This window comes from Eleutherodactylus coqui, chromosome 5 (genome assembly GCF_035609145.1).
Source record: "Eleutherodactylus coqui strain aEleCoq1 chromosome 5, aEleCoq1.hap1, whole genome shotgun sequence".
Classification (NCBI taxonomy): Eukaryota; Metazoa; Chordata; class Amphibia; order Anura; family Eleutherodactylidae; genus Eleutherodactylus; species Eleutherodactylus coqui.
Genome location: NC_089841.1, coordinates 60,201,219 through 60,227,770, shown reverse-complemented (window position 1 = coordinate 60,227,770; position 26,552 = coordinate 60,201,219). Strand labels below are relative to the sequence as shown.

At 41.7% G+C, this 26,552-nt stretch overlaps 1 protein-coding gene across 2 annotated transcripts in view; it reads left to right on the top strand.

Moving 5' to 3' along the window:
• The window catches only part of ARK2C (arkadia (RNF111) C-terminal like ring finger ubiquitin ligase 2C), a 109,796-nt gene extending 89,315 nt beyond the window's left edge, over positions 1 to 20,481 (top strand). The window contains exons 5-8 of one of the 2 annotated variants that reach the window (XM_066601845.1): positions 9,014 to 9,118; positions 16,895 to 16,990; positions 18,228 to 18,334; positions 19,845 to 20,481. In XM_066601845.1, coding sequence (XP_066457942.1) covers positions 9,014 to 9,118; positions 16,895 to 16,990; positions 18,228 to 18,334; positions 19,845 to 19,962 — 426 coding nt within the window. In that variant the 3' untranslated portion in view covers positions 19,963 to 20,481. The remainder of the gene's footprint in view (positions 1 to 9,013; positions 9,119 to 16,894; positions 16,991 to 18,227; positions 18,335 to 19,844) is intronic. The other variant, XM_066601846.1, reaches the window with a different exon arrangement.
• The last annotated feature ends 6,071 nt before the right edge of the window (positions 20,482 to 26,552 follow it).

The following is a 26,552-nucleotide window of genomic DNA, read 5'->3' as shown; positions in this document are numbered from 1 at the left end:
GATGATGGGTATGTTGGGTGTGCCTAGATTTGACATTTCAGTTTGTCCCAAGGATGCTCAATCAGGGATTGTAATCCGGACTTTAGGAAGGCCAATGAAGTTTGCAGACAATCTGGTACTTAATCCAAGACTCAACAGTGTGTGCTATATAACATGGTGCTCAGGTGGTAGAGTCACAAGCTTTGCTAAAGTTCTACCTTAGGGTAGGTAATGTCACATTGTCCAGAATATCTCTGTACCCATTGGCATTGAGGGTGGACTTCACTATAACCAAAGGCCCTAGTCCTTCCCAGCAGAAACATCCCCAGACCATAACAGGACTTCCTCCAAACTTCACTGTTGGTATGAAGCAATTGTATAGAAATTACTCTCCAGGCAACCCCCACACACATGTGCGGCCATTCAATCAAAAGATGCTATACAGTCATTCAGCTGTCCACAACACTTGCTTCCAATCATCTTTAGTCCAAGAACGACGCTCCAAGCCCCATTATAGGTGTCTCTGTGCATTCACTGCTATGATGTTGAGCTTGTGTGCAGTCACTGATCCATGATAACCCTTCATAGGCAGTTCCCTATGGATTGGTTCTGGTGCCAATGGATGTTTGAATGGTCTGTGATACCTCCTGAGTGAGTGTTTCGACAGACGATGTGAGTGATGTCTTCACAGCTCATACAAGGCTTCATTGTCCACATTCTGTCAGTTTACAAGTTTTCCCCAAACGTGGCTGCACTGCACACACACCAGATGTTTTCCATTTCTAAATAACATTACCAACAATGGCCTTTGGAAGATCCAAAAGTCCTACGATGTCCCACATGGATTGGCTGCCAGGTGACATCCCTCCACCAGACCCCGTTGTCAGCTCTACACCTGTTGGCATGCTGATGCGTTCTGTTCTGGGATATGCCTGTGTGATGCTCTCCTTTATATCTAATGCTCACACATCCGATTTACATATCCCTTTCACCTGACAGCACTGGATTGGTTGAGGTCTCAATATTTTGTCAACCTTGCGTAAGTGAATTGTAAAAAGTAAAGAATAATAAAAGTTTAAAAAACCTTCCTTTTTCTGTATTTATAATTTTTATAAAAATAAAAAAAAAAACCCAGAAGCATATGTAATAATAAATAGCCGCATCCGTCTAACCTACCAAGTAACACAATTGCACTTTTTTAAAATCATCCTGCCTCCAAGTAAAAAGCTAATAAAAATCGATCAAAAGGTTGTACAAGCTCTAAAACAGTACCAATAGAAAGCACTGCACGTCCTACAAAAAACAAGCCTTCACAGAGCTATATCCAAAAATAAAAAAGTTATGGCGGTCAGAAGATTACAGCAAAATTATTATTATTCATTTTTAAGATATTTTATTTTTTTTAAGTATTACAGAAAAAAATATATATTTGCTATTGTCATAATTGTACAGACCCACAGAATGAAATGATCGTGTCATTTTTGCCATAAAACAATACTCCACCCACCCCTACTCACCCCCAGAGATGGCACAATTGTCTTTTTTTCCATTTCACTCCACTTAAAATTTTAAAACTTTTTTCAGTGCATTACATGACACATTAAATAGCACCATTAAAAAAAGCAACCCGTCCTCCAAAAGCAAGTAGCTACATCCCGGAGGAATAAGAGTTGTGATTTTTTGAAAATGGGAAGGAAACAAGAGTCAACTAGAGGTGATACTAGGTCCTATGCACATTCATGCACACTGATTAATTAGGACCGCCCACTGGACTTCTAAGCCTAGAGGAAAGGGAGGTTTCAATGGATGAATCACATGTTGTACTGAATCCTTTCCCACACACACAGATATATTTGTATGTGTATATATATATATATATATATATATATATATATATATATATATAAATCTGCTCAGCTGCCTGCAGTTTGGACTGCATTTTTAACATGATGAGTTCCCTTTAATATCTGTCTCTAGTTCTCATGTTATTCTTTATTTACAAGCCAACAAGTATCCACAAGAGGAGATGTAGTAAATGGCAGTTGCTCTTATTCCCGCAGAGCCGTCCTTTATGTTGAATGTCAGAGCTTGTCGTAAACCCCTATTTTCGTGGATTACCTTCAATATAAGTGCTTCAGCATCTCTACCGCTAATAATTCCTGTTGTACATCCAGAGGAATATCAAGAAAATGTGTCCATGACACCAAGTCATATTACAGCTTGTAGATGGCACGCTATGAGCACGTACAGCGCTGTTACTATTCATATCGTATGAAAACCTGTCAGGGAACAGATTGAGACAAGGAATTTCCAGGTCTTATATTAATTACTTCAAGCTGAGATGTCTATCAAGCCATAAGGAGGACACATCCCGCCTGCTCTCTCGAATGCGGAATGAATGGCCAAACTCACTTTTTTATTTCCTTGGCAACTGAGGGTCTCACAACAAGGAATCACATAGTGTCAGCCTTACTAAAGGGAACCTATGAGCAGCATTTTTGCTATTGGCCCACCGCCATAGCACTATCAATCATGTTGCATGTAGTACACCAGGGGCGCAACTATAGGGGATACAGGGGATGCAGTTGCACCCAGGCCCAGGAGCCTTAGGGGGCCCATAAGACCTCTCCTCTACATATAGGGAGCACAGTACTATGAGTAAAGCATTATATTTGGGGGCCCTGTTTCAGATTTTGCATGGGGGCCCAGGAGCTTCAAGTTACGCCTCTACAGTTCACATATGTCTTTGTCCAAGAACAGAGAATAAATGTCAGGCCAAATTCTTATTTTTATATTTCGGTGCCCTGTATGTAAATGCTTGGTCTCAGGTCATCTAGACAAACAAAAAACAAAGGTTGGCACTTCCAACAAAAAAAATCAAATGTGAAGGTACATATAAGCCATGGCTGTAACAATTGCAGTAACAGAAACACAGGCCTCAGCACTAGCACACATTTAATATATGAATAAAGTTGTACAACTGTTGTTTATACCAGCCACATAAAATGCGAGGTTCTGAGCACATATTTTGATCAAAGCATGAGAGCCCATCTGATGTCCAGGCGAACCTTATTGGATGGGTACCTAGCTCCACAAAACACCTCTCTTTGGGCTAAAGGCCTCTAATGGACTCAGGGAAAGCTGGATACTTGGCTATATACTTTCATTAAGCCACCTTGGACAGAAGAGTGAATGGAGTGCAGAACAAAAGTAAGGGCAGCCACTCACAACCAATACAGTGCATGTAAAAAACAAAAGTCAGCACTTCCAACACATTAACTAAGGCCACGGTCACACAGGGCGGATTCCCGACCGCAGCAAAAACCGCGACATTTCCGGGAGAACCTCCCGCGGAAAAACCCACGGCGGCTTTGAAGTGGCCCGGCCGCTCGCTCTTCCGCTACGGCTGGTGCTCCCATAGAGGAGAGCGCGGCCGCAGCGGAAAGAAAAAAAGAATGGACATGCTGCGGTCGGCAAATCCGTGCTGCAGCAGCGGCTTCTGCCGGCTTAGCCGCAGCGGATTGGCCGTCCTGTGTGGACGAGATTTCTGAGAAATTTCGTCCACATGGCTGGCTAATCCCGGGATTAGCGGCCGCATGCGGATTTGCCGCGGCAAAATTCCGCACGGAATTTCCGCAGCAAATCCACCCCGTGTGAACCAGCCTAAATGTGATAATGTGTATAAGCCATGGCTGCAACAGTTACAGTAACAGAAACACACGCCTCAGCACTCATGTACAATTAATATCTGAATAAAATTGCTCAAGTCATCTGGGCGGCACCCCGGCTCCCCAAGTCCCTGCGTCACACCATGCCCCCACTTGTCAAGTTAAAATACCTTGCATCCGCAGGGTAGCCCAGCACATGAATAGTGAATCAAGCCATATACACCCAAACTTCCCCTTCTCTCTGCACAGGCTGGAAGATGTCAGTGCTTGCCCTGAATCAAGGTGTATAAACCTTGACTTTATCGGTGCTCTACGCATGAAGGGAAGACAGGGGGAGAGGGCTGCATGGGATTTTAGCACAACAAATCCTGACAACAAGAGCCAGGGAGGAGACAATGGAGAGGAGTGGGTGTGGCTCCTCGCATGATGCAGGCATCGCCCAGTTGACTTAAAACTGGATATTTACATATAGGGAGCCAAAATAAAAAATTAAGAATTAGGTCTGAAGCTTACTCTCTACTTTTAGACAAAGATGTGTGTACTGCGTGTAACATGATTGCTCGAGCGATCATTGTCCTTAGCAAGTATCTCCCCGCTCGGAAGAAAATGTTCAGCTGCCGGCGCGGGTGACAGGTGAGTTGCGGTGGTGAGCAGGGGGGAGCGCGGGGGGGGGGGGGAGAAAGATCTCCCCTCCGTACCTCCACGCTCTCCCCCGTCGCTCCCCGCCCGCCGCCGGCAGGCGAATCTGTTCTCCCGAGCGGGCAGGTACTCGCTAAGGGCAATGCTCAATCGAGTAATTGCCCTTAGCAAGTATGCTCGCTTATCTCTAGTCCCCAACAATAATTTTAATACAGGGTAACCCATCAGTTTTAAAGCTCCAGTGATCAGCTGTAATCTGAACAGGACGATGGTCAATTTCCTTGCAGCGCTACCACATTACATGGAAATCAGTGGGCTGAGCTGTAAGACAAGGACGTGTCAGGTCCTCCAAAAACAGACCTTCTACTACCATTTTCTGCTCAGGCTAATAAATGAGTCTTGAACCAGGTAGGGTATTTTAAAATAGGTTTTCCAAGCTGGACAACCCCTTTAAGTCCATGGGCCATCAACCCTTCCTCCCAATGAATAGTTGAGTATTCTTCATTCTGTTCTTATTCTTGTGAACTACATTTAAAAGCTTTTACATCCTCATATAGGGGCTTTTTAGGTTTTCCTGCCAGTGCCAGCACAGATATGAGCCATGGTTGGGTTCTATGCTCTGCTGGATTCCTAGTGTTCATAGAATTCAATAGGATGCTTACTAATATTTTAGTACAGCTTATCTACAGGGTTCACTGAATTCTGTTAAGTCCTATTTCTGAGTATTGCAGAGATTCAGGCTTTTCTTTTTCCGCTTTTGTACTTTTTCATGCTTTACACTGCAGCTCTTCTTGTTTACATTAGGTGTTGCATATAAATACAAGCCTACTGTTCTACCAATGACCATACATTTACTCAAACCTGGTTGGAGGTGAGATTTCCATATTACCGTCATGATAATCAAACATACTATGTATAGTGGCAGTTAAACCTCAAGTAGGTTTGCGGAGGGATTGTCCAGGGAAGTCCTCTATCATATGCATCTCCTAAAGAACATTCACCTATAAACAGCTTGAGGCCTGTTTCACACCAGCGACAGCAATATCGCCATGAGAAAATCGCTGCAATTTTGCATGTGTGTTATTTGTGATATTGTTGCATTTTCTCGTGGCGATATCACGATTATGTGTCGCTACAAAGTCACGCGACTTTTTAGCGTTCTTTTGCCGGGATTTTCAGGTCCGCCGCTGTCATGGCCGCTGCATATTTCCTCTTCAGCTCTTGCTTGTAGTTTTCACCAAGCGCTTCCTGGCTTTGAGGTTCAAAATCCCCGCCTCTAGGAAGCGCTGGCTGTGATTGGTTCTCGAGCGCCACGGTTCAACCAATCAGAGTCAGCGCTTAATGAACCAATCACAGCCATTCAATGATAGAAAAACTATGTGCGAGAAAGGTAGGGCAAGTCCTATCTTTTCTCGCACGTAGTATTAGGCCTCATGTCCACGGGCCTTAAATCCGCAGCAGTTCTCCCGCACGCGTGCGGGGGAAAAAATGGACATGCTCCATTTTAGTGCGGGTCTCCCGCGGGGATGGCTCCTGCAGGCTTCTATTCAAGCCTACAGAAGCCGACCAGATCCGCGGGAGACCCGTACCAGAATTAAACTCACCTGCTCCGGGCGATGTGTGTCTCCCCTTCTTCGCGGCCGGATCTTCTTTCTTTGGCCCGGCGGATGTGCCCGGCACATGTGCGCGGCATGCTACCGGCATGCCGAGCACATCCGCCGGGCCAAAGAAAGAAGATCTGGCCGCGAAGAAGGGGAGACACGCATCGCCCGGAGCAGGTGAGTTTATTCTTATTTTTAGACCTCATGTCCGCGGGGCAGGAGGGACCCGCTACGGATTCTACATATAGAATCCGCGGCGGGCCTGATTTTCCCCGTGGACATGAGGCCTTAATGTGTTAAAATCCCAATAGTGAAAATGAAACCATTGAAATCTTGCAGGACAAATGGGACAAAAATATCATCTGAAGAAGCCCTTAAGGAGGAAATGTTTTTGTTGTACATTGTACCTGCGTTTTCTGCCTGCGGATAAGGAAAATAATAGTTATTTATGTTATGGTACTGGCTTTTTAAAGTGGCAATTTTTTTGTGGTCTGTGCTTTTTGTGGAATTTTCTCTGGCATTGACCTTTTAGCCATCATCCCATAGGGTGCTAATAAAAGGTGCCGTCTTTATTGAATACAGCAGTCATTAAAGCACCTGAAAGTAATGATTGAATTTATTTAATGGCTATGGACAACTTTGGAGGGGCATTTTTTCACTTAAATACATGTATTTTGTGCTGCAATAATTTCTGCAATAGGGTTTGTTTAAACATTTTTCGCCATTTGTCTTCTGTAGCTTCTACATATCATTGTATATAGAAACTGCAATCGGATTCTCCATATCAGATCCGTTAGTGAAGCTGGACTGATGTCTTAGTTTCCTCTGCTCTTTCCTCACCTCCACATTCTTAACAACTAATTTATGACCACAACAAAGCTTTTTTTTTTTTTTTGGTCATAAATTAGCTGATAATAAATGATGGAGATTAGAGAGCAGAGGGAAACTAAGCCCTCAGTCTAGCCTCACTGATGGACCTCTTATTCAAATGTGTACTGCAGTTTTTGTATACAGTGATATGTAGAATTTGCAGAAGGCAAACAGTGCAAAATGTTTAATCAAAAAATGATTGCCAGCTGAAAATACATGCATTTAACTGAAAAAGGTGTCTATAGCCTTTAATATATCTGCAGAGTAGGGGTACTTTGCTGTACTATTACTTTTATTTTTTTTTGCTATATGGATTGGTATGGAGATTGATGGTCATGTGGTCATGCGTTTGATGATTTTAATTTCTAGTTGTGATATGGGGATTAAGTATCTGGGCGTCATGTCACTAAACTCTATTGCTATATATTAGAAGGAGGAAATCCAAAGGAAGAACTATTTTATCTTGTGCATCCAGCTGTTCCCCACTGTGAGCTCCCGGCTGTCATACAGCCGAGCGCTCCTAGCGGAGGATGCAGAAAACAAGAGGGCTGTCCCTGCTTGTCTTCTGCATCCAGCTGTTCCTTGCATGGAGTGACCAGCTGTTATACAGCCTAGCACTCCGTGCCAGGTATGGAGAACAGAGCTTGACCACTCTGTTCTTCATTCCCAGCCTGTCATCAGGGAGCGGGATACAGCTGAAACAATAGTATCAGCTGTACCCCTCTGTGAATCCCTGATAAGGCTCATAGTCGTCTTTCAGCACACTGAAAGACAATGATGAGTGACGGCATAACGAAAACTGTACAATGTCAGTGCAGTTACACCCAACGATTATCGCTCAAAAGACGTCTTTTGAGCGAATTTTGAGCGATTAGGGCGCCCACCCACTGGCGATTTTTTTTTCTTTGCGTTTTGCGTTTTTTCTCAAGAGCAATTAGAATTGAATGTACTCCTGTCCACTGGCGTTTTTTTATTCGGTCCGTTGCGATTTTTAACATAGGAACTGTCAGTTGCATATGTGTCCTTATTTTTCTCTTAATGCACCCATGAAAGTCAATGGAAATTAATGGAAAAGGCGCGAAAAAGCCGCAAAAAACGCCGCAGAAAACGCTGCGTTTTTCACGCACGAAAATCGCAAACGCCAGTGGGTGGGCGCCCTAATTGTTGCGTGTAAATGGGCCTTTACTGCTGCGTCATGATAGGATTGGGAATAGTTAGGGAGATTATGTGTGGGTTTCCTAGCTTAAGGTACGGAGAGTACTGAGAGTTGTCACGGTTGAGACAAGATCTGGTAGAGAGTTGCTAGGGTTAGTTGCATTTGCCCTGACTTGTGTGTCATCCCGTCTTAGAAGTAAGAGATGTCATGAAAAATGGTGGGATATGGAAAAAAACATAGCAAGGGGACTAGATCCAGCGAGTGCAGTAGAGCAATTGTGGGAAACCAGAACAACGAGCAATGAAAGCAAACTCCCTAAAGTGTGCATGAACCGCCGGTGAGTGACTGCCACCAACCGCCACACTGAATGCTACTATGTCTGTGCCCTCATACTGAGACACTGTTTACTGTTAACCACCAAGCAATTGTAAATTTTCTGTAACCGCCAAGCCAGTTGCCCGAGAAAAAGTAAAGTTTTGTTCTAGTTGCACTGCACAATGTGACTTGTGCGGCTCCGATCCTGCTCCTTGACACAAACAGTTGATATCACCAAGGGAAGCTAAATGAATGGGCTACCTTATAATACATGGATGAGCCAGCTGGGTTCGCTAGAGCTGGCAAAAAGCAACTTCTGGTGAAAAATACCCTCTATAACATCCAAATAGTATAAATAGAAAGGGGTTTGCCTTATTGGGACAACCCTATTAAGGACTTTATAGGCCCAGAAAAGTTGAATGACCCTTTGATGAAGCTAGAAGACCTTCGTGGTAAGGTACAGTTCATTGGTTGTTCATCTGTGAACGCATTAGGCAGATCTTTAGTAGAGTAGAACCACCAGCTCGGTGGGTGGCTGTTTGTGATGGTCTTCTTGTCTTGGCACGGCGTCCTTGTCTTGTCCTTGCTTTTCCTGCTGCAAACACATATTTTTTGGCTTCGAAAAAGAACCTGACCTACAGGAATATGGGGCTCCGGGGGACGATCTCATTAAGACCCTTCAGCTCTGAAGTAATGTGGATGGTATTTGCTCGACATTCATAGTCAGGCTGGATGCAACAGTTCTTTATGAATTAACTGTTTCTCTTGTCTGTCTGTTTTACAAGGTTGTCCATGAAATCAGAAATTACCCTTATCCGCAGCTTCATCTCCTTGCCCTCCAGGGTCTCAGTCCAGCGCGGCATACGTCTGCTGTGAGGGAAAGCTATGAAGTGAGTAGCTTCCAGCTTCAAATGAATGTGTTCAGGATAATCTGACATTCATGAACAATCCTAGAACTTAGTGCACCCTAAATGAGAGAGATAGACCATCCATAGTGACAACTGTGTGTGCGATGGTCCATGCAACCATGAGCGTGTATGCCTGAAAGTTGCTCTGTGTCCGGTACTGTTTACGTGTGCTCTTCATGTGACGTATCATGCAGTGGTCGTCCATTCATCCATCCAAACGACCAGCTACAACTAGTTTACGAATGACCATCCGGATGGTCCATTAATGGAACAATTGCCTGTCTCACCGGTATTGAACGGGGGGCATCTACTCCACAATGGCCGCTACCCACAGCTTCCTGGCAACATCACCTGTTTGCTGGGGGTTCAGGACAGATAAGACCTAGATAAATGTCTACACACAGATATGAGGTCTCTTCATCGTAGGAGATGGATCCAGTACATGCCAGGCATGAATGGTGCCTGATGGACCCCATTGACTATATTGGGGTTCCCTTGGGCTTCCAACATGCCGCCCAGAATTCTCCTGGATGAAATAATGCAGCATGTTGCGCTATTTTATCTATTTATTTGTTTTGCCTGATTCTCACCAGATGCTTCGACACTGATGTGAACAAAGCTTTAGATGAATGTCTACATATAGATGAGGGGTCTCTATGTATAGATGGCTAAGGTCTACATACAGTTGAAGAATCTTCATGTACTTATGTGAGATCATTGTGCATATATTGTGATCAGAAGTGTAACTTGAAGCTTCGGTTGGAGTCTCTGTGTACAAATAGGAGTTTTCTGCTAGTCATGAGTGAATGATTGAAAAGTTTGGTTCGGCCGGTTCGCCAAACTTTTGCAAAAATTTCAGTTAAGTCCAGATTATTTTGAACTGAACTGGAAGTTCACCAAAACCCCCAAAAGTGGTGTATAACACTGTCTAAGAGCCAGAAAACCCCTGTATAACACTCTCAGAGTATTATACAGAGCTTTTATGGCTTTTACAGTGTTATACAGCCGACTAGTTCTGAGTGAACCAAAACCGGTTTCTGGTAGAACTCTGCTAAAAGCTTGTTATGGGTTGTGCCCAAACTAAACTTTTAGCAAAGTTCAACCCGAAACAGGGTTCTATTGGTTCGGGTTGAAAACTAGTCTCTACATGAAGGGTACGGTATACGTTAGGTGTTCTTGTGAGAGATCTGTGTTTATAGACTGGAATCCTGATATATAGATTACGGTTCTATTTGCAAAGAAGATTATAATTAGAGGTCTCTGTGTCCAGTATAGACAGTGGTCATTAGAGGTACGGATGAGGTCTCCTAGTATGTAGACTGGGATCTTCATGTATTCATAAGGGGTCTACTTGCACAGATGAGGCTTCTCAGTATATAAATTGAGACCTGGGTATGTATATAAGGGGTCTATGGCTAGAGATGAGGAGTCTTTGTATAAAGCCAGGGATCTCCTCTACAGGTGACATTGTCTAAGCGAATTGTGTGGGTGTTTCGCTTCTATATTTCATACAATATGACCCCCTTTGTGCTTAGTATCACAGCGCTGACTTTCTTGCGACCTTTATAATGAAATGGTAACTCTTCCAGGCAACTACTCTGAGTGATGGAACCAATATCATCACTGCCGGAGAAAATGAGAAAATCCAGCTTTTTTCTATATGTGGGGGTTTCAATATAATGATAAAAGTAGCTCCATGGGGGAACATTGTGCTGCGGGATTGTCAGTTAATGTTATGTACGTGTTATATGGTACTAGGCGTATTATGGCGTGGGACATAGATATCTGCTATACCCAATATGCACTCTTATATATTGATTTTGTTGTCTCCTTAGTTCTGATTTCCAGAATTTGTGAAAAATTACAACTTTTAATGCACTGGTTGCAATAACCCTCATGTGGTGCCAAGGGGTCTATTTGACCCCAGCCTTGTTTATTGAAGTTCTGAACTTTGAAAGTGGTACTACACGAGAGTTTAATAGGTTCTATAGTTCTATTCACTGCGGATGCTAATAATCATTTGTGAAATATATAGGCTCAAGTTACCACAAAAGTTACAGCCACCCGTGAGAAAAGTGTCTTTACCCGTCCACCCGTCTTGGCCATGCATGTTATTATAGGGGGACATACGCCTCATAGCAAGCAATCATATCTCTTCTTTTATTGTATAACTTGCAAGGAACCTGGATTCTGACTGAGGCTGAATGTCCACTGAGCTGACATTGTAATAATCAGGATAAATGTGGGCTCCAACCCAAGCTTAGCCTTGTCTAAAGGGGCAACATGAAGCTCCTGGTCCACAATGTAAAACGTGCAACAGGACACCTCTACCATCCCACGCCATTTATACCGATGGAGCAATTGTCAGCATGACTGGTGCATTGTGCAAACTGGATTTATAGAACTGTAGTACATTGCAGTTAAGTTGACTCGCGGTTAGGTAAAAGATAGATAGGGCCTGCCTTACATTAAATGGTAACTTGTGCATAAGTGTTTTTGTGCCCTCCCCTAATAAGAAAAAATGACATATATATTACCCTGATGAGTAATCTGTCTGTATTGTTCTTGTTCAGAAAGCTACAAGACAGTACTATACTCACACAGCTTAGTGAATAAATACTGTACAGAACCAAGCTCATAACATAAATACAACACAACCAACCTCAGTACATAGTCACAATACCAGAATCAAGCTCATAACATAAATACAGTACCAGAACAAACCTTATAACATAAATGCAGCTCCAAAGCCAAGCTCAGTGTATGAATACAGCCCCAGAACCAACTCCATAGCATAATTACAGCCCCAGAACCATGCTCAGTACATGAATACAGTCCCACAACCAAAGTAATAAATTATAGAAAAAGGAGACATTAATTCAAAAATCACTGCCAGCAGTCATATTTACTGACATATCAATACGGGTCTTTGGAGTCAGGTAGGAACTTTTCAAATGTTGATCCAGGGATTATTCTAATTGCCACTATGGAGTCGGGAAGGAATTTTTTCCCCCCAAAATGGGCTAAATTGGCTTCTGCCTCTTTGGGTTTTTGCCTTCCTCTGGATCAACAAAGGGGGGTGGAAACAGGCTGAACTGGATGGACATTGTCCTCTTTCAGCCTAGCATACTATGTTACTATGTTAGAACAAAATAATACAAAGGTGTGTATAGATGCCATGTCTCGCAGCAGGCAGACAAACAAATTGTTATATGGAGGAGCATCCATGGGTGCAATATGCTGATGAGCAACCAATCACAACCTTTTATATGTTGGTAAGTGACATAGGTCTAATAGGTAAGGTCTGTCTGTTTGCTGATAACACAATAGTGTACACTAGAGTTAACACTCCCAAAGTTTTCCATTATGAACATGGAGAAAAATTTAGCTGAATAAATGGTCAAGACAATGGAAACTGCAGTTCAATGTTTCTAAATGTAAAATAAATAATACATTTGGGAGAATGAATTCTCAGATTGAGTATCATATTGGCTATTCCACTTTATGCCGGACTTAAAAAGAGAAGGATTTAGGGGTTCTGATTTCTGATAGCTTCACAATGAGTCCACAGTGCGGTCAGGCAGGAAAGAAATCAAGTAGGATGCTCTGCCACATAGTGAGAGGTATAACCAGTAGAAAGAGGGAGATTGTGATCCTGCTGTACAGAGCACTTATGAGACCACAACTGGAATACTGTGTTCAGTTCTGGGGACCTCATCTACAGAAAGACATTGATGATTGCAAAATTGATTGTCAGACCAAAATACATGCATGCAAATGGTAAAAATTAGTTGGGGGAAGATCAGAAGCAACATCAGGAAATATTATTTTACTCAAAGAGTTTAGATGATTGGAGCAAACATCTAATAGAAGTGGTTGGATATGGGCCTGAGCAGCTCTCAGGCAATTTGACCAATGAACTTAATATCACATCTCCAAGAAGGGGCCTCAGCAATCACCCAATCCCTGTGGCCTCTTCAATCAACTGATTGGCGGGGCTTTCTAGCGGTGGTGAACCACTGATTAGCTATTGATGACCTATAACGAAGATAGGCCATCAATAGTTTAGTCCCAGAAAACCTATTTAACCCCAATAAAAATATGTAATGGACATTCCAAATTGTTACATGTGTACTTATGCAGAAGAGGGATTGTTGAGTTCACACATGGTACAGTACACTGTGTATATGCTCCTCCCAGATAACACTGCTAGTAACAGGACTTATATAACACATTTTATGTACAGGGTGAATCAGAAAAGGATGGTGCAAAAGGAAAGCTGATTCCATCATACATTAATTGGCATACAACAGCCAGAGTAGCATGAAAAGATGGAAGAACTCTTCAAGTTTGTAATGCACCTTACAGATGTTCGATGTGGGCTCTGTTGGTGGCACGGCAGGTATCAAGTCAGTAGTTCAGTTCTGGCCAGATGCCTCCCACAATATGCCCTATTATCAAGTCCACTGAAGCGGAGATTAGTTATTTTAGGTCATCTAGTGCCACCAACAGCGCCCACATCAAACATCTGTAATGTTCATTAAAAACTTGAAAAGTTCTCCTATCTTTTCATGTCATTCTGGCTGTTGTATGTCAATTCATGTATGAAGAGCTTTACTTTTGCGCCTTTCCTTTTTCAATCACCCTGTATTTGATGCTCTGTTCCATATCAGCTTCACATGTGTGTTTCATAATATCTTCATAGTCAAACAGTAACATAGAGTATTTAACTATGGGTTGACTATCATTTAAGTACCAAAGACTGTAAAATCCTTCATTACTTGGCCTTAAGGCGTTGTCCAGTTGCAGGACAGTAGATCAGTGAAGGTCTGTCACACCGTTTAGCTGTTTGCTAGGCCAGGGCACTCATGAACTAAACTGACTTCTGCAGGAAGCAGACAGCTTCATTTTTTACTGCAGGGGCCAGTCTTGGTATTACGGACAAAGTACCCATTGAAATTAATTGGAACTTGGCCTGCAATACCAAGCTTGTCCACTATAGTTAAAACAGAGCTGTCTGCTTCCTGCAGAAATCAACTTAGTGCATGTGCCTGCTGGCTTTGGTCAACAGCTGTTCAGTTGGGGTCTTTGCAATGGACCCCAACCGATCTACTACTGATGGTCTATACTAAGGATAGGCCATCAATAGTTAACAATTGGACAACCCCTTTAAAGGTTCGTTATCTTCATTCCACTAATACAGGAATTTCATAAAGTCTTTTAGTATTTATTCATTTTGATTTCTGCAAACTTTTTCCATATTCCTGCCTTCATGTCACGTGAACATTTGTTCATTTTTGCAACTTTTTTTATGTCTTTTAGTAATTTAGTTGCTAATTTAGTTGTTTAGTTGTTATTGCACCAAAAAAAATTTAACAAAGTCAGTTGTGCTGGAAAAAAGCATTACGTATTTTTAACTTGATTTATTGCCAGTAACAAGTGTGAAAAATGTCATGGGAGACTTAAAGGGGTTGTACGATTGTAAACTATTGATGGCCTATCCTCAGGCTAAGTCATCAATAGTAGATTGGCTGGGATCTGCTGCTCAGGAAACGTGCCGATCAGCTATTTGTCGTGCCAGTGCACTCATGTGCTGAACTGAATTTTGCAGGAAGCAAACAGCACTGTTTTTACTGTAGTGGCCAGGCTTGGTATTGCAGGCATTGAAATGAATGGAAACTTTACCTGCAATATCAAGCCTGACCACTACAGTAAGGCTGGGTTCCCACTAGGCGGATTCCCGTCAGGAATCCCGCGGTTTGGCCGCAGCCGAAACCGCAAGATTTCCGCCGGGAGAACCGCCACGGAAAAACCCACGGCGGCTTTGAAGCGGCCCGGCCGCTCACTCTTCCACTGCGGTCGGCGCTCCCACAAAGGAGAGCGCGGCCGCGGCGGAAAGAAAAAAAATAAGGCATGCTGCATATTCTGAAGCCGCGGCTGCGGTCGCCGCAGCCGCGGTTTCAGCCGGACTTACTGCAGAGGATTGGCCGTCCTGTGTGGACGAGATTTCTGAGAAATCTCGTCCACATAGCTGGCTAATTCCGAGATTAGCGGCCGCAGGCGGATTTACCGCGGCGGAATTTCCGCGGCAAATCCGCCCTGTGTGAATGCAGCCTAAGAATGAGGGTGTCTGCTTCCTGCAGAAATCAGCTAAATACACAAGCACACCAGCCTGAAAACAGCTGATTGCCAGGGCTTCCAGGCAACGGGCCCTCACCAATCTACTACTGAAGACTTATTCTGAGGATAGTCCATCAATAGTTTAAAGCCAGACAACCCTTTTTAATGGAACACTAAACCTGAAAACAGAGAAGGGCTGGTGGTACACAACATATTCCGGCCACAATTATATGTCCGCAGTACAGACGAGCGTCGTGGCCTGATCGGAGGTCTTATGATGTGAACTCAGAGATCATAGTAATCTATGATGCTCAAGGTTGGCGTTAGAAAACCAATAATAAAGGCAACAGCAGCACTCACGTGGATTCACTCCAGACCAGTCCCGGTCATTCCACTGCAAACAGTGCAAGTGAGGAGCAGGTGGATGCAGCAGCCCAGCTTAGTCAGGATAAGTTAGTCTTTGCTGCACATTTTCACGGCGTTAGAAAACCGACATTCAGACCAGGACATTTGTCCATATAGGTGTGGCTGGAATACATCTGTGTCACCGGCCTAGAGGAGTTCTCCACAGTGTTTGTCAGCCTGCTGGATTTTTGCATGCTCCTGAATTTAACAGTCTCGTAGAAGTCTTGTTGATCCCTTAAGATGACGGTAAGGGAGTGGTTTGTCAAATGGGAGTGGTTTCTGGTTCTGGGCTCCAATTGTGGAACTGTAGGGAAAGGGTTCAGCTGCAGCCATTTGCCTTTACAGTGAAATTGTTTTGTGAAGTGGAAAAGGAAGGAAAATTGGCTTTCTACTAAGACTCACTTAGAAAAGTCTTTTAAAGGGGTTTTCCAGGACTTGGATATTGATGGCCTGTATGATGGATAGATTATCAGTATTTGATTTGTCGGGTCTTGCCACTTGGGAACCGCACAATCAGCTGTTTAAAGTGGCAGCAGTGCTCATCCATTGCGCCGCCACCTCATCAAACAACTAATTGGCAAGTTTATCGGGTTTGGCAGGGGTTCTGAGGATATCTCCTCAATATCCACCCCCCAGAAAACCCCTTCCAGATTTTACTGTGTTATGAGTGGGATGATAGAAAGGAGAAGATGAAGTGATTTTTTTAAATAGATTTAGTATTCCTATAAGTGGGTGATCCAGTTGTAAACTACTGATAGCCTATCCACAGGATGGGTCATCAGTAGTAGTTAAGCAGGGGTTCTTTGGTAGGGACCCTCAGGGATCATCTGTTCATCGGGCCGGTATGTTTCCATGCTGAGCTGATTTCTACAGGAAACAGACAGCTCCATTCACACTGCAGTGGCCAGGCTTGGTATTACAGGGATTGAAATGAACTTGGTCTGCAATGCAAAACCAGGCCAATGTAGTGGGAATGGAGCCGTCTGCTTCTTACAGAAATCGGCTCGGTGCAGGAATGTACTGGCCAGAAAAAAAGCTAATCACATGGGGTCTCTGGCGTAACACCCTCACCAATCTACAGTTGACGGGCTATTCTGGGGATGTCCATCAATATAATCTACACCTGGACAACAATTTTAGGTGATGTTTGAGCACGGCAGCATAGTTTAATGGATTCAAGAATTTAGTAGCTGTAGGAACCTATATTTAATTGTTGCATCTCTCTGATTAAAGGAACTCCTACAACTAGAAGACAGATTGGGAAGTGTGACACGAGGAGCCGTGCAGAACATTATAGAAAGGTGTACATTTCCGCACAAATACAAGAAGGTAAGAGACCCAATGCATTTCATGAACATCCACTCATATGTGGGGTGTGGGGGGGGACTTCTATGACATCTATATGACCTAATAGGGCATAAGGAAAGTCACTATCAAGATGAGATAACTCTTGTAAAGACAAAGGGTGCCCATACATGAGAGGCATCCATCATCTGAAAACATGCCAATTTCAATAAGTCCTGCCAATCACCTAATGTGTCTGCAGGCTGCCGACTCTACCCAAACATCTACAGGTGGTTTTAATTTGCCCCTTACTTTTGTTCTTGGGCAATCAGTAGTCGAGCATGCACGTGTATGGGCGTTGTCAAGCAAGAGAGCGGTCAGCTGAATGAGCGTTGAACCAACAGCTATCTTATGTGTACGGTCATCCATAATTAGTTTTATTATTATCTAAGAAGGGATTTTGTAATTTTTCTTGACTATACAAGATATGACTTTAGTTCATTCAAAAAGTTGTAGATTAGTGATTAATAGTTATTTGAGTTCAAAGCACTAGAATAAGGGTCTGAGTCTGGAGTGGGCATTCAGAAGACGTCTTCAATGTAAAGTGTGCATCTGGACCCCAAAAACATGCATATTTATTGCACTTTTGTGGTCTTTTAGACTCTAGAGCCCAAAAGTATCAACTTTCTCAGCCCCCTACAGATGCATCACTGGGGGGGGGGGGGGATGGGCTAACATTTTTGCAATTAACACAATAGACTCCATCTCCTTCATCTTCAGAATCACTCCACCTTTTGCCCCACTTCTTCTTTTAACTATCTTTTTAAAGTGACCCTCCAGTTTCAGGACAAAATGTTGTCCAAGGACAGAAGTGGGAGAAGGGTATATTACATGTAGTTCTTCTGCTGCCTCTCCAATCTGCTGATTCCGAGCCCCATTTTCATCTGTTCAAGAAGGCTACAGTAATTTTTTGTTACCTAATGTGCACTGCTCTCTGATTGGCCAGTGCTGACCATGTGAGCAGTTCTGGCCAATCAGAGCAGATATAGTGCATTGGTAGCCTAACACTATCAATGCACTGTGGGGATTAGGTAGTCTGAAGATTGTGTTGATCATTTGAAAATGGGACCTGGAACGGGTGGATCTGAAGGATGGCAGAAAAGAACAACTGCATGTAATATACTCCTCCCAATCCATACCCGGGACAAAATTCAGAGGGTCGCTTCAACATTTCATCTTTTATTAAGAATTTTGTGACATTGTTTCCTTTCCTGACTAACAGAGAATGCCACATGACTGCAAAGACACAAAAGAAGATGAGGAGGAGACGGATACAGATGAAAAGTGCACAATCTGCCTGTCGATGCTTGAAGACGGAGAGGACGTGAGGTAATTAGAATCTTGTGCTCTCCTACGGTGTCCCCTTTATTTGACACAGCACTACCAAAAAGCAGGACTGTATTTAAAGGGAATGCCCACTGTAATATTTTTACCCCTTTTTTAATGTACCGATAGAGCGACACAAAACTTTTTCTTATCTTCTCAGTGGCTTTTGTAGTGTTAACATAACTCGTTGCAGTAAGATATCAGCTTTGGATGAAATTTGCTACATTTCTATATACTTTTATTAACTTCGAATGATATCATTCATATATTTTACACTGTGAGGGTGACTTTCTTCTGCTTATGCTCATTGAGATCAACTTAAATTTCTGTTGTACTTAAAGGGGTTTTGTCATAAAAAAAAAATTATCTAAACTTACCTATTCCTTCCGTCTGTCTCCTTATCACATCTTCTCCTGGTTGAGCTTCTCCAGTGTCCCAGGTCAGCTCACTGCAGGCTGGGCCCAGCTTGTTATGAAGGCTGCTCATCACAAACTCCTTCCTGCTGGATCAGTGAAGGTCACATCCCTGTGCTGTAGCTTCACTGCCTAGGAAGGAATTATAATCTATTTCAGAGATAGCTCGCATGAGCAATATCTGAAGAAGATAGGCAGTCCTCCTGCTGACCTGTGAGCTGTGACCTAATGTCCGTAACCTCACAGGAAGGAGAAGAATCAGGCAAGTGGGACTGCAGGAGACAGGAGAAGATAAGGGATGTGAAGATCTGGTAAGTAGACTGATGGGGGAGGAATAGATAAGTAGAGCATTTTTCTTTTTTAGTGACAGAACCCCTTTAAGGGGGTTTTCCGGGAATAGAAAAGAATGACTGCAGTCTATGAGCGACCGATCCTAGAATTGCACCAAAATAGTGCAAATTTTGACATGGATTTTGGTGCTAATTTTCTGATAGTAAATAAAGAACTCTGATAGGTCACTATTAGGCCTAGTGTCCCTATCATTACAATGAGCTTCTTTAACACAGGTTTCTATAAGTTTAAAGGGGGTATGTCACCTACTTTTAACCCTATAAACTATTCTAGAAAGTAGGTGACCCGTGGATTCCGGGGAGGAAAGTTTTGTACTTGCCTTCCCTATCATTCCCCCGATGAGGGCACTGAAAGCCGCTGTTAAATGCATTGAGCAATGCTGCTAAGCAGTCCACCCATTATTAAGTTAGAATAGGTGGTTTACTTAGCGCACCGCTCAATACATTCAGTGGCGGCTTTCAGCGTTCACATCGGGGGAGTAGCGGGGAAGGTAAATCTAAAACTTACATTACCAGACTCCATGGATCACCTACTTTCTGTCCATAAGCTTAGCTCAAAGGGTTAAAAGTAGGTGACAAATTCCCTTTAACTTCCATCACAATTAAAGAATGGGATGGGAAGGTTTTTGCCTACTTTTACTTTATATTACAACATAAGTTATATTCTACAAGATTTTATTGTATAAGGCTATTCATCATAACTCAGGCACTGTATGCAAACTTGCTAATTATACCCTTGTGCTCCACCAGGAGGTTACCCTGCATGCACCTGTTCCACCAAGTCTGCGTTGACCAGTGGTTGGCGACCAGTAAGAAGTGTCCGATCTGCAGAGTGGACATTGAAACACAACTGGGAGAAGACAGTTGAGAGAACGAGGACTTTCTTGTCAGGATCCCATGTTCCTTATCAGGTCACGTGGCCATTGCCTGCAGCAAAACTTTTGCCTTCTGAGCCATTTGTTTTAGAGGACAGCCTGCAAGCACATTATTCTGTAGACGAATTGTGGGCATGTAACAATTACCAGAGGATCTTAACAGCCATAATGCCCTGTTGCATTGGAAGCTGGCCTTCCTAGAGCCAAAGAGGGCGATCGCTGGAGATGGAGACTAGCTCTTGGAGGTACTAGTGTGATAGTCTGGCTTGCCAATCCTGCACTTCAAAGGATTGTATATATACCTCTCCAATAAGTAGAATCAAGTAGGGGTTACTTAGCTACAGTATTTATGTGGACGGCATCTGGAGCATGTTCGCTTATTTCAAAAAAAATGTTCTGTGTTTGATGCCCTAGTCATCTTGTGGTGGACATGTTGCTATTAGCCTAATTTTGCACCAAATATTATTTTATTATTTATATATTTTCTTTTTTTTTATTTTTTGTGTAATTTGTTTTTAGGGGGTTTTTTTGGTGCTTGGATGAGCCATTATGGTAGATACATTGAAATGACATTTCCCAAACTTCCAAAATAAGAAGCTACAAAGAAAAAAATCCTGTTTACAGAAAAAAGTTAATTTGTAGCCTTTAGTTTGTTCTTTAATTTAGTCTAATTTATTTATTACACTTGTTATGTTTACAAAGAGTTATATAAAGGGCAAACAATCAGATTATTACCTTGGTTTACTCTGCTTTTGTTGGGACTGCTATGGAAATAGTAATCTCACGATGGCCACTAGGACCTATTTTCTTCATTGTTATGGTTCGCTTCCCCACGAGTCTTGAATAAATTGCAGCCATGATTGTTGAGGAGCTTTTAAATGTTGCATGATAGCCAGTTTAATAACACCATTAGCTCAATACTGTAAATTTATTTTGGACACCATAGATTATTACATCAATTACATTGGGTTGTACTCTACCACTATTCCGGTGCCAAAATGTATCTATAAGCACAGCCATTTTTTTTTGTTTTCTCTTATTTTCTCTTATTTTTAAACTTCCGTTTTCTGAGCTTCTGCATTTTTATACAACTACTGTACAACCCATGTCATATTCCGCAGCTGAACATTAAGTTACACATAAGTCGAAAGATTTTCATGGCTGATTTAAAGAAGGCCTGTCATGTCCTTGAGTCTATGAGGTCAGCCTCATAACTGTGCAGCCACAGTCTCATTTTATTTGCTTTCTATCCCCCACCCTATTACCCCATACTGAGTCCTGTTTGAAGTACTGGGAGCCCAGTCTGCCAAGTGGGTGACCTCCACCACTCACTATCAATGGATGATGTCCAATTTGATTGACAGAGAACAGTGGAGACGTCCAACTTAATGTTAAGTGTGTGAGTCAAAACTAATAGGAGAACAGGGGGAGTAGAAATAAAATAAAACCTGTAATAGAGACGCAGGGTTTGTGGCTGATCTGAGGACATGGCAGGTACTCTTTAAAAAGTTTGAAAAAGTTGTAATGTTTTGCAAAAAAAAAAAGTTTGCTTCCTGTAGAAAAAGGCCTTATGAAATGGTAGATGAATTCTGCCATCTCTAATTGCATGTAACTCTTTTTGTGCCATAGGACTTTGTGTAATATATGTTGCCTTTGAGGGCAAGACTCCTAAAATTTTCTAAGCCTTCACCCTAGCTTTATCATTATTTTCCTGAGAATGGTAATATCATAGTGGTGGATAAATATCAGCACCCTAGTAGCCTTTACTTCAATGGACTCATTCCAAAAAGTTAACATTTACCATGCATGATGGGTGTTTACGGTCTTTATTAAGAGCACAAATTGAGGTGACCATAGACTTTTAATATTAAATTGTCCAATATGTCCAAGAATGAGCCAAATTGGTTCCAAATTGGCTGTTTTGGACAGACTTCAAAATTTGATTCAGCTGCTACAAAAGCATCTGTCATGACAATGGCATCTGTTAACGAAGTATGACATGCTGTGGCTCGGGAGATCCTGCTCTCACAGCAGGTACATGCCATAGTCAGAAGATTGAGGCTTTTGGACAGTTTCATGCATTAAATTGCAACAAAGAATATGATGGACGTCTAAATGGTTCGTCAATTCTATGGAAAGTCTCCAGTATCCAAGGATCTCCCAAGTCATAGCAGGGTAAGTTTTATTTAAAATCAAATGTCCCACAATGACAGATCTGTTCTAGCAATCACTAACAATTTCCCAAGGATATCAGCGCAAATTCTCAATCATACAAAGAGAATTATTGCAATGATAACAAAATATCTTTGAACATCATAAAAAATTAATGAATTTCCCAAAATTTGGAAGTCTGTATGTCTATTGCTACCTCTGTTTAATCACAAGAACGGCATGAATTGGTAAGGCTGTAGAGTGCTGGACTAGGCCACATAGAGGGATGGCCATGGGGTCATACGCAACCCCTTCCAACATAAGCAGAGTAAACCATAAACCACAGACATTAAGAAGGGTCTATAACATACAGAATCTACCCTCCACTGGAGCCTGAAACAATCAGTGCATGATACATAGAGCCCATCAGAGTGTGTTAGGATGGAAAAAGTATTACATTATTGCCTAGCGAACAAGCACATTTTTTTCTAAAAAAAAAAAAACAACAAAAAAAAAACAACGATGAAAGCAAAAGCACCAAGTTTTTAATGGAAGTACATTTGTGTGTATGAAACCCTTAATGGTAAAGCTTAACGTTGCAGATTGTATTTGGTGTATAGGGTTCAGTGTGTTAAATATCTCGTGAGAATACGACACTGTAGAACGATTTTTTTGAGTCCGTAGGAATCAACTGTTGATAGTTTACAGGGTTTTGTGAGTTTCAATGCCTTATATTTAACAATCATAATTTATGACTAACTTGTAGACTTTTTTGTGGGTTCTTATTTAATTATTTTTATAGTTGTTTTGGCCTTTTTAATTATAATTTATTTATTTAGAGACGATACTAATTTTTTTTATATATGGATATCTATAAATATACATAACTCCTATTACCTCATATTTTGCATTGCTCTGGACTGGAATGCTTTGCATGTGATAGTAACTTTTAAACAAATGAAATCTTTATCTTGTGGAAAACAAAAAAAAAACAAGTAATAATAATTCAGGGTGTGTGATTATGAACTGTATTACTGTGGTGCTGTAATCTTGGATACATTCCTTACGAATGCAAACCTTTGATTCTGTATGCTGTGACCTAGTGGATAACTGCAATATAGTGGACGTGTTTAGCACATATACATATTATTTGCACTCATAATCAAACCGAGATGACCATTTCACTTTCTTCACTGTCTATTAAATAATTCTGGTACGACAAACTTGAAAAGCCAAATAGAACGTTGCCTAAATATACATTTAATGGTCAATAATAATGAGGTAATGAAGCTGGTAAGAAGAAAATCTCTGTAAAACAAAGAAAATCCCTTTAAATCCTTAGAAGGGTTGTCTATGTATAAAAAGGGAGTATCTCATTCTGGACTGGCCAGAACAGAGAGTACCTAGAAAGAGCATCTCTGTCTCTGGAGGACCCCACCCTGTAATGCTTTATTTCCCCTGTGGTAGCGCTGCAGGAATATTGACCACTTGTTGCAACATTTCCCTGCTGATTTTGATTGATCAGTAACAGTTTCACAGGACAACCTGTGAATAACTTAATTTTTGTGAACCCTTCAAACTAAAAGGGATTGTAAAAGTGGACAACCCCTTTAAGTCATCCTCTTTTGGTAAGTTGTTAAAAATTCTATTCAGCAATTTCTAAGAAGTTTCTTTGAAGATTAAAGATGGTTTATGATTAGAGACATTTATCCCCTATTTACAGGCTAAGGAATAAAATACTGGGGGCATGACTGCCGCTGGGAAGATCCAGCAATTCCGAGACCAGCATATGTAAATGCCTCTTGTGAATGGAGTTGCGGTGCGTATGCTAAAACGCCACTCCATTCACTTCTTTTAGACCAGCAGAGATCGATGTGTTCTCCCTCTGTTCCATGGAAGTAAATGGAGCAGTGGTCATCCATATGATGTGCACTACTGCTCCATTCATATAGTGCTTTGGATGGCCCAATTTTGGGACTGTTGGGGGCCCCAGCTGTCAGACCTCCTGCAATCAGTCTTTTTACCCCTATCTTGTAAATAGAGGATAAATGTGTTCAATGGGAAAACCTCTTTAAGTGGCAACTAACAGGGCTGCCATTACAGTTCAGATTTATGTTGTTATCCAACTGTCCTAAAGTCCCAATCAGGAGAAAGATCATAATATCACTAGTTAATGCATAAAAAGGTTTATTTTCTATTTAGGACTCTGGGAAAGCTATGTGGCAATCCTTATGGAACAGTAATGGTGGCAATATTTTTGATTGTCACCCAGTTTCCCAAAAGTATAGTAAGTGGCTGAATAGAGTTGTTAACAACTTGACAAAGAACTAGCAACATTTTAATTTTGAAGGAAATCATGTCTAATGTCTTAAATGGGGAATCCTCACATTTTTTAATTCTTTAGCCCCACAGTCCATTCGCACCATTCATTTGGTCACAACTCTCACCCCAGTGATGTCATGATGACATCACATGACTTTTTGTTAAAAGGTGGAACTCCCTTTTAAGTTGTATTTTTGCATTTCCAATTCTATTTTTGGATTTCAAGGTTTGTTTGCTGGAATGGAAACATAGCCAAAGTCAGCTTAGCTGATTTCTAATGACAATTATGGTGATCTAAAGGAAAATTATACAAAAAGTTGTACCCTATATGAAGGAGCAGAATCTATTGAGAAAATATATACAATATATATAAAAAGACCAGTCTTAAGATCTGTCATTATTCCAAACCAATGGAAGGACCAGGTTATTATGTGCCCTTCCATGGTGGTGCCATTGTTGCATTTGCTCTCTATAGAGAGTTTTCACAGTTTTTTGTCTTTTACAAGCAAAACTTATTTCACATGAAGCTGCTGCCACTTGAATATATGCACATATTTGAAGAGCTATTACAGTGATGTCATGCAAACTGCATATACCCATGCAGTGTAGGATACTGAAGTAAACTCATGTTTATTGATAAAAACAGTTTCTTGCCTCTTTTTTGTCATATTTCTTTATCCCCCTTCACTCAAAGCAGAAATAGAATGGCTAAGAGAGATAACATCCTACATCTGCTCCATACCCCATGAACTATAACACCTGAAATTCATTGTGAGGCAAATCATACACAAGGCGGGTCACAAGTAGGGGTCAAAAGAGTTGACTTAAGATGGGACAGTTATGTCAAGATTTTAGTTGGAGCCAAGACAAAGAAGAAGGAGTTAATTTTACCTGTATAGACCAAGAAGTTAGCTACTTTTCTAAAGTGACAACCCTGAATAAGCCTATGATAGCTGCCTATTGTGGTTGTCACCTCTAAAGCTCCTGTATTTGTAACCAGGGAGAGAATAATCCAGACTGCAATGAAGTTTATATTAAATAAGACATATATAAGAAACGCTATTAGCATCTTACTATGGAGGTTTGGGTAAGGAAATCTTTTCAAAATTGCTTCTTTTGTTTAACAAGAAGAGCAGTTTGCAGGGCATAAATTCAGAAAGCCATTGGGTGCTGAACTAGGGCACATAGTGGGATGGCCATGGGGTCATTCACAACCCCTTCTGTTTTCAGATAAATACAACCCCTATAGACACCACTTCTAGAAACTACAGTGGAGAGCCACTAAGTAAGAGCAGCTCCCACTTCAGTGTATCGGGCCCATTCATTTCAATGGACGACCTGTAATACTACTTTTCCCAGCAGTGGCCCCTGCAGGATAAATGTATAGCAACTATAACTTATAAATATTAGGGGGTTTCAGGTACTAGATCTGATCTGTAGAACAGGAATTCCCTTGATAAGACAGCTCTGACACATTGGTATTAATAATAAATATATATGGGTGTAGTTACTTAAAGCTACATTTCATACACTAGTCTAAGTAAAGTTTGCACTGTCAAAAGTGTGGCAAATGTATTAAGCAGGGCAAGCTTCCTAATACATCTGTCACATCTGGTGGCACCTCTGTGCACCAGACTGAACTCTGGGCCAGCTATGAGCCTTCTGGTGTAGGTTTCAGCTATAATTTACTCTAGTTTCTGGGGTAAATTATAGTAAATGGGTCTACAAGTCCCACTCACTTTTTGAAAAGTGTTAGAGGCCAGCCTAGAAAGTTCAAAAGTCAGACATTATAGCATACGTCAGATATCTGATACATAACATTTCATAAATGGGCCCCATAGTGTTACACTGGAGATTCTGTGTTGTCTCCTAAAGGCTGTATAATGTGTTGTTAGGCAATCATTACATGAAGTTCCATAAAAGGAACCACTTAGAAACTTTTTATTAGGCAACCTAACTATGGGGACTACTGGCTCTCATTATGGAGATCCAGCGGTGTATGCAGACTAAGGGCCCTTTTAAAATGATCGGTGCTTGTTTTCCTAACTTATGCAAGGACTGATTCAGACTCTGTGTCAGCATGCTCTGTTGGGGAGATGTGCTTCCGACA